The sequence below is a fragment of the Podarcis muralis genome, chromosome 1 (genome assembly GCF_964188315.1).
Source record: "Podarcis muralis chromosome 1, rPodMur119.hap1.1, whole genome shotgun sequence".
NCBI lineage: Eukaryota > Metazoa > Chordata > Lepidosauria > Squamata > Lacertidae > Podarcis > Podarcis muralis.
In genome coordinates this window covers 107,819,622-107,832,159 of record NC_135655.1, presented here as the reverse complement: position 1 = coordinate 107,832,159, position 12,538 = coordinate 107,819,622, and the positions used below count along the sequence as shown (strand labels likewise).

At 48.5% G+C, this 12,538-nt stretch overlaps 2 protein-coding genes and 1 long non-coding RNA gene across 3 annotated transcripts in view; 2 read left to right on the top strand and 1 right to left on the bottom strand.

Annotated features, from left to right (window-relative positions):
* LOC114605777 (uncharacterized) overlaps positions 1 to 12,538 on the bottom strand; it is a 402,747-nt gene that overhangs the window by 20,450 nt on the left and 369,759 nt on the right. The window lies entirely within an intron of this gene.
* Positions 2,623 to 4,322, top strand: LOC144328475 (uncharacterized). The gene has a single exon (XM_077932153.1). The coding sequence runs from the start codon at positions 2,623 to 2,625 to the stop codon at positions 4,315 to 4,317; it is 1,695 nt and encodes a 564-aa protein (XP_077788279.1). The 3' UTR covers positions 4,318 to 4,322.
* LOC144328460 (uncharacterized) lies at positions 6,268 to 7,783 on the top strand. The gene is made up of 2 exons (XM_077932099.1): positions 6,268 to 6,484; positions 6,839 to 7,783. Exons 1-2 carry the CDS (start codon positions 6,268 to 6,270, stop codon positions 7,411 to 7,413), a joined length of 792 nt encoding a protein of 263 aa, XP_077788225.1. The 3' UTR covers positions 7,414 to 7,783.

Genomic DNA, 12,538 nt, shown 5'->3' with positions numbered 1-12,538 from the left:
AACACCGGCTCACCACAGGGTTGTGTGTTGAGTCCCCTGCTCTATGCTCTCTATACGTATGACTGTACAGCCATCTATTCCAGCAACAAAATCATCAAGTTTGCTGATGACACTACGGTGGTAGGGCTCATTTCAGGAGGGGATGAGTCCGCCTATCGGGACGAGGTGGAGCGGCTCTGTGTTTGGTGTGGAGAGAACAATCTGGCTCTTAATACGGCTAAGACCAAGGAATTGGTGGTGGATTACAGGAAAAAAAAGGCGGACATTCAGCCCTTGTATATCAACGGGGAACGGGTGGAGAGGGTGGCGGAATTCAGGTTTTTGGGAGTAACTATTGATCAGGGCATGACTTGGAGCGCAAATACCACTGCTCTGGTGAAGAAGGCCCAGCAGAGAATTTATTTCCTCAGACTTTTGAAGAAGAACAATCTGAGTGAGAGACTGCTGGTGTCCTTCTACCGAGGCTCCATAGAGAGCATTCTTACATACTGTATTTGTGCTTGGTTCTCCAGTTGTACAGCTAGGGAGAGGAAGGTGCTCCAGAAGGTCATAACCACAGCCCAAAGGATTATTGGTCATCCTCTCCCATCTTTGGAAGAACTGTACGGTTCCCGTTGTCTTAGGAAAGCAAACAACATCCTGCAGGATTCATCTCACCCGGGACACAGTCTGTTTGCACTACTGCCTTCTGGCAGGAGATATAGAAACATCAAGTCAAGGACAAATAGACTGAAAAACAGTTTCTATCCAAGAGCTGTGGCCTTTTTGAATGCTGTAACTCGATAGTGTGACCTGGGAGTTTGATGGGTGTTGGTGTGGGTGTGGCTGGAATGTGGTTTGTTTGGTTGTTGTTGTTGTTTTGCTTTTGTTGTTTTTAAGGGATGGCATCCAATTTCGTTGCACTTGTGCAATGTTGCACTTGTGTAATGACAATAAAGAATCTATTCTATTCTATAAGAGGGACAAATGTGGCAGACGCTAATGAACATCAAGGGTAATCATAATTAGGCTGATCGTAATTAGGTTGATTTGGAAGCAACCTGTCTGAAACACCCAAACCGGGGGCGGGGGGGACGGGGACAGGGGAGGAAACAGTCTACTAAGTATACCAAGTATAGCTATCAAAGTGTGTGATTAATCATAGTTTCAGTGTTCTACTCCTTAAAAGTGTGAAATAATATTGGTATTACTTCAATAATATGTTGCCGCTAAAGCGTGTTCTCCTTAACAGAGAGCACGTGTTGCGGTTGGGGAACAGGCCACCCTGCCATGACTAGGCAAATTAATCTGCAACCATGGCCTTTAGGGTTAATTGGGTTGCTGGGGAATATTGATTGTTACCAATTTGGAGGAGGAGTCAGAAGCTATTAAATAGAAGGGCCAGACGTAGGGACGTCCTCTTGGCCATTTTGCATCGGATCAAGGAGCTGCGTGCGACTGAGACGGTTGTATTAGGCCTTATTAACTAATTATTATTTGCCCCCTGGTTTCTTCCTCATCCTCCCTTTTATTCCCTTCTCCCCTGATTCTTTTTCCATCGTTCCTCCTTCATTCTTACCCCCTGTTTTAATTTTATTTAAGACCCTATTTAGTAGATAGGCTGTGGGTGGGGACCCCCCCCCCAGCCGGGGGAGGCTTTGCGTTCCCGCTCCTTAGGGCAGGAGCCCCGTAATTTTCCTGGGTGGGGAGGGTCTGCATATCAACCGCTTTCCGATTGCAGGCTCCTAAGCCTGCGTTTTACCTGGCCGTCCTCCGAGGCCCCGCAGTCCCTGAGCGCGGCTGAGCTTCCCTTCCCCTCCCGCCCCGATCCCCCCCTGCCCCGAACAGCGTACTAAGGGAGCAGCGGGCGCCCAGCGGGGGGCTCCTTTTTTACCTGGGGCATTCCTGTCGGCGGGGGACTTGTTCTCCGGCTCCTGGCTCCGTCGCCGCTGCCGCCTGAGTTCCCGACGTCCCGGATCGGCTGGGGAGGAAAAATAAGGCGGATCAGTGGTGGCGCGGCTGGCGCTTGCTTTCCTGGCTTCCTGGAGTGTGTGGCGAAGCGGAGGAGCAGCGGGAGTCGCGGTGGTGCGCGGGTGGTCCGTGCAGGCCTTCCAGGCCTCGGTGTAGCCTGGTCGGGCTGGGACGGTCACGCTGACTCACCGGGGCCCTCCATTTTGTTCGCGGAGCGTCTGGGTGCTCTTTCTTCCTATTGCCTGTCGGCCCTCTAGTGGCCGCTGGGACCTATTGCAGGATTGCTGCTCGTGAGCTCCCCTAGTGGCTCAGCTGGTAGTGCAGCTTCCCTGCTTTAACTAGCTGGGTTTATTTAGCGCCACCTGCTGGTTGGCCTGAATATTGCATCAATCCTCATTTATTGGTAATAATTTAAGTAGCTTTCTTTAATTGAATTGCTTTTACTCCTTTAGGTTTTTTCTTTGCCTCTTGGTTGTATTTTATTTATTTGGTGTATGACTTAGCGTGCATTACTAATTACTCTGGTTTCAAAAGCACTGGCCTGCGGCTGTTAATCCATTCATTAGGGATAGTTATTATTGATTATTAACAGAAGGTTAATTTTATTTATTGATTTATTGATTTATTGATTTATTTTCTTTCGACTTTCCTTGTCTTAAGCAAAAAGTAGGTATGGCTCCAAAGAAAGTTTCAACACCAAAGGAAGCTTCAGCCCGCCTTGCCACATCTACAAAACGGCCGATCAGAGGCCCATCACAGGCGCTTCGCACATCTGCTCCAAGGCAGCCAGTGGGGCGGGTACAATCCTTGGTGGCATCCATGGCCGGTGATCCAGAAGCCTTATCTCGCTTTGCAGCGGATATGGATGGTTTTCTTCAACAATGCTCCAGTCGGCCTTCCACGTCTGCCAGGCCGCCGCCTCCAGTGGGGTCATCATCACCGGCTTCGTCTGCTTCTAGCGAGAATGGAAGAGAAGGGTTATCAGCTGGGGGCGTGGGAGTGGATTCCCAGTTAACCCAGCCCCATTGCTTGCCTGCTGCTCGCGGCCGTTCCCGGAGGCCACACCGTGCCTCTGGGAGGGCTGCAGGGGGGGAAACCCCTGTGGCAGCTTCCACCCGCCGTGCTGTGCTCACTCAGCCTTCGGATGAGGTGGCTTCGGGTTCCGGTACCTCACTTGTTGTTTCTCCTCATTCAGCTCCAGGTACATCACAGCTGAGCCCTGATTCTGAGTCTTCCATCGAAGGCAGTCGACCAGTTCCTGCCAGGGAGTCCTCGGGCGGTAAACGTCGTTCCAGTCGGTCTTCACTGAAGCGTGCCAAGCAGAGGAGAGGCGATTCGTCTTCTTCCCATGCAGCCCCAAGTACTTCACGCCAGGACCCTGACTCCGGGTCCTCTATTGAAGATAGCTTGCCAGTGCCATCCAGGAGGTCATCAGGTGGAAATCGTCGCCGCAAGAGATCTTCGCGGAGGCACGCAAAACGGAGGAGGGACGACTCGTCGTCCTCTTATACCGGTACGTCTTCCTCTAGTTCTGACGGTGAGGCGGATAGTTCTATCGAGCTTTACTGGGGCTTTGGCGAAGCGGCCTCAGGGCTCCCTAGGTGGGCTTGGCAACGTCGGGCTAACACGCATCGGGCTAGGTATGGGGCAGTACAAGAATGTAAGGATGGCGTTTTGGTCCCCGACGTTAAGGTCTCTACCAATTCCGCCAGGGACGTCATCCCAGGTTCACATCTGTCAACTAAGTTGCGAGCTAGGATTTTGAATGGCCGTTACGTTGAGATTTTTAAGCTGGCCCCTCCTTCGGAGGACCAGGAGAGGGTGAGCTCTTCAAGGAGGCGCACTGGCGTGCCCAGTGCAGACAAGACTTTCGAGCGTTGGCTCGATTGTTTCCAAGTCTTTGCTGGAGTGGTCATGGCGGCGTATCCGCGGAGATCTCTTCATTTGCTAGTTTACTTATCTATTGTTCGCTCTGCTTTCACCAAAGCGGGTGAAAAAGCTGCGATCAAATATGATGAGAATTTCAGGCGTAGGGCGGCTAAGATTCCCTCGGCCCGATGGGATCGTAAAGATCTTGATGTGTGGACCACTTATGTGGCTCCGCTCATTGATAAAAAGGTGCCAGAACAGCAGAAAATGAGGCCAGGGACCTTTAAAACCGCACGTCGCCTAACATGCTGGGATTTTAATAAGGGTTCTTGCCAGCGCCAGGGGTGCAAATTTGCTCACATGTGTGATAGGTGCAATGGTTTGCACCCTGCTTCTTCTTGTTATTCTGGCAGGCGGCCCTTTCGCGGAGGGAAAGGGGGTTCTCAGCAGACCCCCAAAGCAACCCCCTCCGCTTCAACCCCGGGGACAGGAAAATAATGTGTTAACTTCCCTGGCTTGTACGCCCGTTCGGCTGCCAGTCCTGCAAAGCTGGCTGCATTTTTATCCCAATAGGGAGGCTGCGCGTTATTTGAGTGATGGGTTTTCGTTTGGTTTTCGGATTCCAGTAGCCATGTCTCCCGTGGCACGGAATCCTATTAACCAGAAATCAGTTCGCGAGCTACCTCAGGTTGCTCGCAAGAAGATAGAAAAGGAGGTGACCTTGCAGCGCATGGCCGGTCCTTTTAGCAACCCCCCCTTTCATAATTTGCATATATCCCCATTGGGTATTGTGCCAAAAAAGGCCCCTGGTGAATTTCGGTTAATCCATAATTTGTCACACCCCAAGGGTACGTCAGTCAATGATGTTATTCCTCCGGAGCTGTGTTCTGTAAAGTACGCTTCTCTTGATCAGGCGATCAAGATGATTCGGAAATTCGGACATGCTGCTTTACTGGCAAAGTGTGACATCGAATCGGCTTTTCGCCTTTTGCCGATTCACCCAAAGGATTTTTGGTTGCTGGGTTTTAAGTATGAGGGCAGCTATTATTTCGACAAAGCTATGCCTATGGGATGTTCAATTGCATGTGCCGCTTTTGAATCTTTTAGCACTTTTTTGGAATGGGCTCTTAAGTATAAGACAGGAAGGGGCGGAGTCACTCATTATTTGGATGATTTTTTAGTGGCCGGGGCTGATGGTACAGGCGACTGCTTGTTGCTACTGCAGGCGTTTGCTGATATCACGCAGGAACTCGGGGTTCCGCTTGCTGCTGATAAGACCGAGGGTCCTTCCACCCGGCTTACTTACCTGGGTATCCTGCTGGATACGGTTGCTCAAACCTCTAGCTTGCCGGTTGACAAGCTGGTGGCTTTGAAAAAGATTATAGAGGAATTGCTCCCTTCGAAGAAAGTGTCTCTTAAGCAACTCCAGTCGCTGTTAGGACACCTGAATTTCGCTTGCAGAGTAGTGGCCCCTGGGCGCCCTTTCTGTTCTCGCTTAGCTCGACTCACTTCAGGCTTGAAGGCTCCACATCATAGGGTGCGCCTTTCTAGTGAAGTGAGGGCCGATCTTTCCATGTGGTTGGAATTCCTAGAGGAATTCAACGGAGTGTCATTATGGCAAGATACGTTGAATTTGCATAATGACTTCCAGGTTCATTCTGATGCTGCAGGTTCCCTGGGCTTTGGTCTTTATTGGAAGGGCCGCTGGTGCGCAAAACGTTGGCCGTCTGAGTGGAGGGGAGGTGAGATTACGCGGGACCTAACTTTTCTCGAGTTTTTTCCCATTGCAGTGGCAGTGCATTTGTGGGTCGAGGAGTTCAGGAACCGCCGTGTCTGCTTCTGGTCTGACAATCAGGCGGTGGTGACGGTGCTGGCCAAGCTGTCGTCCCGTTCCCCGCGGGTGTCGGCCCTTTTGCGTAATTTCGTACTGCATTGTTTGCGTTGTAATATAGTTTTTTCTGCACGTTTTATTCCGGGGGTCTCTAACGAAATCGCTGATGCTCTGTCCCGTTTTCAGATGGAGCGGTTCAGACTTCTGGTTCCAGAGGCACGGATACTTCCGGAATATTTCCCGGATCATCTCTGGAACCTTGGCAACAATTAGTTTTGCAGGGAGTAGCGGCATCGGTTTCCCCCTCCACCTTGCGTTCCTATACAAAAGTTTGGGATGATTTTTTAACATTCATGCGCCAGTCTGCCAGCGTAATGCGGGGGGCCCCACCCACTTCTTCGCAAGTGTTAAGATATCTGGCACACTTATTTCATTTGGGGCGGGCAGCTAAGACAATTAAGATGCAGGCAGCTGCCATTGCATTCTTCTGTAAAATATTTTTTGATACGGATCCTTGTGCTAAGTACATTGTTCGCAAGGCCCTTGAAGGTTGGGGTAGGCTATGTCCTCCCCGCCCAGTAAAAAGGCACCCCATATCTTTTGACATGCTGAGCAATATGCGGAAAAAGCTGCGGGTGGTGTGCTGGTCAAAGTATGAGGCTCGCCTATTCTCGGCTGCCTTCTCCATCGCCTTTTTTGGTGCTTTAAGAGTGGGTGAAATGGTCGTGGAAGATCATAGGGATGGTCGTTCTTGGGGTCTTTTCCTCCAAGACGTGCAGCTATCCCCTACCGAATTGAGGATCACAGTTCGGCATTCTAAGACTGATCAGAGAGGTAAGGGTGCTCTGATTCGTCTCCCTGCTACGGGGGTTGCAGGCCCTTGCCCTGTAAAAGATGTGAGCAAGTACCTGGAGGTGCGCATCCGAGGGGATGGGCCTCTGCTCAGGCATGAGGATGGGTTGCCACTGTCAAGACAGCAATTCACTAAAGTGATGCGTAAAGCAATTCTGGCTTGTGGTGGCGCAGCAAGGGATTTTGCCCCTCATTCATTTAGAATTGGGGCTGCCACGATGGCAGCTCATTGGGGATTGTCAGCTGCCAGGATAAAGGATTTGGGCCGTTGGAAATCGAATGCTTTCAGAGGCTATGTTCGCTAATGTGGTTTATTCTCTTTTGTTACGTTGCCAGGTCCGGCGCCTGTCCGAGTGTGGATGGTGGGGCACAGCATCGTCCATTGGGCCGGCGTCGCAGCACGTCAGGTTGGTGTGGGTCCAGGTCTTGGCCTTCCTCCGCATGTTCAGCTGTCCTGGCTTTCCAGACGAGGTATGCGATGGTCGGAGCTCCTGCCGCGGATCCGGAGCCAGTTGCTTCGCGAGGGGCCGCCATCGGCTATTGTAATACAGCTGGGAGAGAATGACCTGGTTGCTATGGACTGTTTTTCCCTGCGTGCTGCAATTTGGACGGACCTGGGGACATTGCGGGCAATGGTGCCTTCAACTAAGTTATTTTGGTCTCAGCTTTTGCAAAGATGCGTGTGGAGGGGCAGTCGTTGCCCAGTCGCAATTGAAAGGGCCAGGAAACGCATCAATTTTGCTGCAAAGCGCAGGATTGAGGAGCTGGGTGGAGAGGTTATTTCTCACCCCGCGATTCTTTTTAAGATGCCATCCTTTTTCCGAGATGATGGTGTGCACCTTTCGGCTTCAGGGAATGAGGCTTGGTTAGGTGCGGTGGTTGCCAAGCTGAGGTCTTGGCTGGGGCTGTGAGTGGTTTGGCGGTGAGCTGGAGGCTCCATGGCGGTTAGGCATTGGTTAATTGGTGCTTGGAGGGGTAAGTGCCTACCCCTCCAAATGATGCGGAAAGGGAATTCCGTTAAAGGAATCCAGGGGCTTGCCATTCTTTCGTCCTTGTCCGTGGAGCCGGACTTGGGCCGTGCAAGCCCCACCGGAACATGTGGGTGAGAAGTGAGGACTTGTTTCCCGGTCTCCCTTCTCATCCAATACGTGTTTCCCACGCTGGCTTCCGGTGGAGTCCGGAAGGGCCAGCTCTGTCCTTGAGGGCCAGGACAGATAGTCATAACCAATGCCTAAGCAACCACTCACAATTTTTTGTATTTTGAATAAAGTTGTGGCCAAAATTATGCCAGAAACCTTAAACAAAAATTAAGTGTGAAGTGTGTAATTATTTGGGGGGTGGAACTGTGGAACTCAACACGCAAATAAGAAGGCGAGCTTTTTATATCCACATCCAGAGCTATCCTGCAGAGAAAACCCATGGTAAAAATTCTAAAACAGTACAGCACAAGCCGACTCTGCATGCCAACTCAGAAGGAGGTCCCTTTGAGTTAAATGAGACTTACTCCCTGGTAAGCAAGCGCACGATTACAGCCTTAGACAAGGATTGCTTTCCTCTCACTCACCTATATCCAAATATTAGCTAGGGATTTGTAAATCAACGGTATATTTCTTTGTTTCCACGTATAATGTTGGGAGTAGAGAAAAAAGGAATACAAGTGATCTGCTTTGGGAAAGGAAATTGTTGCAAATCATAGTGGGTGCCTGGAATATACAATACTGTCTTTATTTCACTGTTCGTTATCTTTATAGTTTTACAACCTTTCAATTTGGGTACAACAAATACTGTCCCGGCTCTGCTTCTTCCTTACAAGAGCCTAACTTGTGAAAATGTATGGTACATGGTTGTCAAAGTTCACAATTGTGATATTTTTTATTCTTGGTTGGGAAGAAGGGGGGGGGATGTGGAGAAATGAAGGACTTTTCATGTCTCTCAGATATATTGGCCTATTCTCCAAATGACAGGTTCCTGGCTGATCAACTATACCACCTGCTACTAAAGCTCAGTAATATTAGTCTGTGGAATGGTTTCATTCTCATCTCGCACCTCAGAGATCTTGAGTTCAACCCCAGGCATCCCTTGTGTGTTTAAATCAGCTTAACGGCTCATACAGTGTGCTGATTTCCTTGTAGGCCTCTGTTTTCTCAAAAAGTGATCACCTTTTGCCAATGCCCTCAGGATTAAACAGGGCAGTCTGGGCTTTCCTTTTCTGCATTGGCTCTACCTTTGTAGTCAATAAAAGACTAACTAGAAAAGAATCAGCTGATGAGAGAATCAATCTTCTGGAAGCCTCCCCACAGTTTTCTCATCATTTTTTTGTGCCGTCTGTCATCTCGGATTGTAAAATGGAAACCAAAACTCAGTATGTGGGAAGACTTTTAGTGCTCCTTGTTAACAAAAACAGTAAGACCAGGGGTTTTGATCTTACGAGTGTATAGGTAAACAGTAAGCTGTAAGTCTGCACTCTTGAAGTGGCTTTTCCATGTTCCTAATGGAGACTTGCAAGGAATTATCAAAGAAGTCTTACAAAGGGTCTCATAGCATACTGGTGCCTAGATATACACATTCTGAGCAGGTCAGGCTAAATCTGAACTTCTTCAGTATAACAGTGCAGTACAGTTGAACCGTTTGCCACTGTGCAAAAGCCATATAAATAAGGACAGGGTGGGGGAATGAAGAGATGTACAGCACACAAGGACACGAAACTTTGGGCAGCTGAGCATATTTATAAAAAGAGGCATACTGTTATAGAAACTCATTCTGGCACAGATTTCAACAGAATGAAATTCTCACTTCCTTCAAATGTGATAGTATGTGAATTTAGGCAATCCCAGCATCTCTTCTTTTTACAGATGTAGATGTACCCCCCATAACCATCTAAACTGGGAGGATAGATACATTTTAAGGTAGGCATTCATCAGTGTAACTGCAACACATGCCAAATGATCTGTAGACCCTAACTGAAATTTGGCTGTTATTTATTTGCAAGCAAAGGTCACCCCTGCTCCATATACCACTTTAACAGCCACAGCTATCCCCAAAGGAATACTGGGAACCGTAGTTTGCTAAGGGTAATGACTTCAAGGAACTACAATTCTCAGCAGTCTTAATGAACTACAGTTCCCAGGAGTCTCCATGGCTGTCAAAGTGATATAACAGTGCTTTTAAATGGTGTGGATGTGACCTAACTCTTAGGCTACAATCTTGTACAGACTTACATGCAAGTAAATTCAATGGGACTTACCTCCCACTGAGTAGACCTAGATAGCATTGCATGGTCTTGGTTTTCTACACTTTGTCCTGTCTACGTTTCCAGTACGTTTCCAAGCACAATTCAAAGTGTTGGTGCTGACCTTTAAAGCTCTAAATCAGTGTTCCCCAACCTTGGGCCTCCAGCTGTTTTTGGACTGCAATTCCCATCATCCTTGACCACTGGTCTTGCTAGCGAGGGATGATGGGAGTTGTAGTCCAAAAACAGCTGGAGGCCCAAGGTTGGGGAACACTGCTCTAAATGGCCTTGGCCCAGTATACCTGAAGGAGCGTCTCCACCCCCACCTTTCTACCCGGGAACCAGGCAGAAGCCAAGTTACAGGGGACCAGGCAGAGGGCCTTCTCGGTAGTGGCACCTGCTCTGTGGAACAACAACTACCAGACTTTTAGAAGACATTTGAAGGCAGCTCTGTTTAGGGAAGCTTTTAATGTTTGACAGACAATTGTATTTTAATATTTTGTTGGAAGCTGCCCAGAGTGGCTGGGGAAACCCAGCCAGATGGGCGGGATATAAATAATAAATTATTATTATAAATTATTATTACTTGCTTGCTTTTTTGTTCACATGTTCTTATCTACTATTTATATCAGTTCCTCACAAACACTCATTCACATGTTAGAAATAGGTTTGCAGGCAATGGACACTAAGTAGAAGGAAGCACCGAGCTGAGATTCATGATTTGAGGTTTCTTGAGTCTTTCTTCAATAAGCCAGAGTGGGAGAAAAAGGAGTCATCTCCCCTCCACTATTGTACTAACCAGAGAACGAATGTCCACTAATTAGCTTTAAAGTAGTTACTTTTTCCTTTTCGATCTTGATGTCATTGGTTCCAGATAAAACTCAGTGGGACGCTACTTGAACATTAGCAAGCTCTTCAGATGCTACTAACCAGATATTGCCAACCTGGTGCCTTCCAGCTCTTTTCATCTCCAACTCCTGTCAGCATGGCCAAAGGTCAAGGATGATGGGAGTTCCATTCCAGAACATCTGGAGGACACCGGGTTGCCGAAGACAGCTACCAACACTGCCCAGTGTTTGTAAAATGACATCCAATGCCAGTTATACTTGGAGCACGCCCACTTAAGCCCATGGATAATAATTTAATGATAATTTATTATTTGTACCCCGCCCATCTGACTGGGTTTCCCCAGCCACTCTGGGTGGATTCCAACAAAGGTTAAAAATACATTAAAATACATGGACTTAAGTAATTGATTTCAGTGGGTCTAACCCTGACTTAGTTGGTTATTAGCCGCTATCAAGAATTTTAAAAAGAAAGGTACAATTGAAATTGAGGTCAGTTTCAAAACTATGTAACTTTATATTTTTATGACTCATGGTTTTCAAAAGCAGAATTGCAAACATCTTGAGCTGTATTCAACTAAACAATTGCATAAGTGGAATGGCTTCTCCTTGCTCAGTGGGACTTCTCTCTCTCTCCTTCTGGTGCACATGCCCTGTACCACCCCCAATTCTGCTCTGGAGGGTTGGGAAAAACACCAGAGTTTTTTTGGGGGGGGGCAATGTGGGGTGGGAGGATGGAGGAAAGAGCTATTTAGTACTACTTTGAATGCAACTCCTTGCCCAGGACCAGAGCAGGACAGCAAATTATTGGGCGGTCTCCCTGAACCCTATTCATGGACACAGCTAGGAAAGCCTAGCGCCTACCACACTCCTTGGTTTTCCAGTCCTGCACAAGCCACGTCACTTGCTCACAAAACTGACCACAAGAGACACTGAAGGAGCTCCTCACCTAGGACACTATTTCCTCTAGGCCCAACCATGTCAGTCAAGCTGCTCTCAGACGACACACATCCCTTCCTCAGCTGCAAAGCTGCAGCGTTTCGTTAGGTGACTGAAAAGCACAGGCCATTGATGTGAGCTTAGGAAAGGCACAGGTGCTGGAGTGCTGCTGATTCCTGATCTGTAGGAGTCAGGGCCAACCTAAGACATTTTGGTGTTTGAGGTGAAGGACAAGGATGACACCCTTCCATTCCACATGCAGAAGCCGACCAGGTTGACTGCTGAATCTTGCAAGGAAGTACCGTGTCTCCTCTAACACCAGCAGGCACCAAGATGGCTGTAGGGTGTAGGGTGGGCTGGATGATACAGCTAGCTCTATTCTCCAACACCTCACAATCAGTTTGTGCCTCTCAGCATCTGTTGCCTAAGACGGCAGACTCACTTCGCCCAACAATAGTGCTGGCCCTGGTAGAATCCCAGAGATGCCAAAGAAAAGTAGTTACGTCTGTGAGCTTCTCCTTCCTCCCGCTTGCTATTCTATGTGTCTTCCTGCATTTGATATGGCTACGTGCAACTTATTGGCCTGACTCTGAATGCTTTGCTCCCTGAAGCTTCCTATCTTGCATGCATGCTCTTGGGACCCAGATAGAACTATACAGTGGTACCTTAGGTTAAGTACTTAATTCGTTCCGGAGGTCCGTACTTAACCTGAAACTGTTCTTAACCTGAAGCACCACTTTCGCTAGTGGGGCCTCCTGCTGCTGCTGCGCCGTCGGAACACGATTTCTGCTCTCATCCTGAAGCAAAGTTCTTAACCTGAAGCACTATTTCTGGGTTAGCGGAGTCTGTAACCTGAAGCGTATGTAACCTGAAGCGTATGTAACCTGAAGCGTATGTAACCCGAGGTACCACTGTACTTGTAATGGCCATTCATTGTTCCCCATGAAAACAGAGGAGGGGAAAGAAGAGGGCAGGTCTAAGAAGGGTACCCCAACCTAGTCATTTATGTGCACCAGTGTAGAA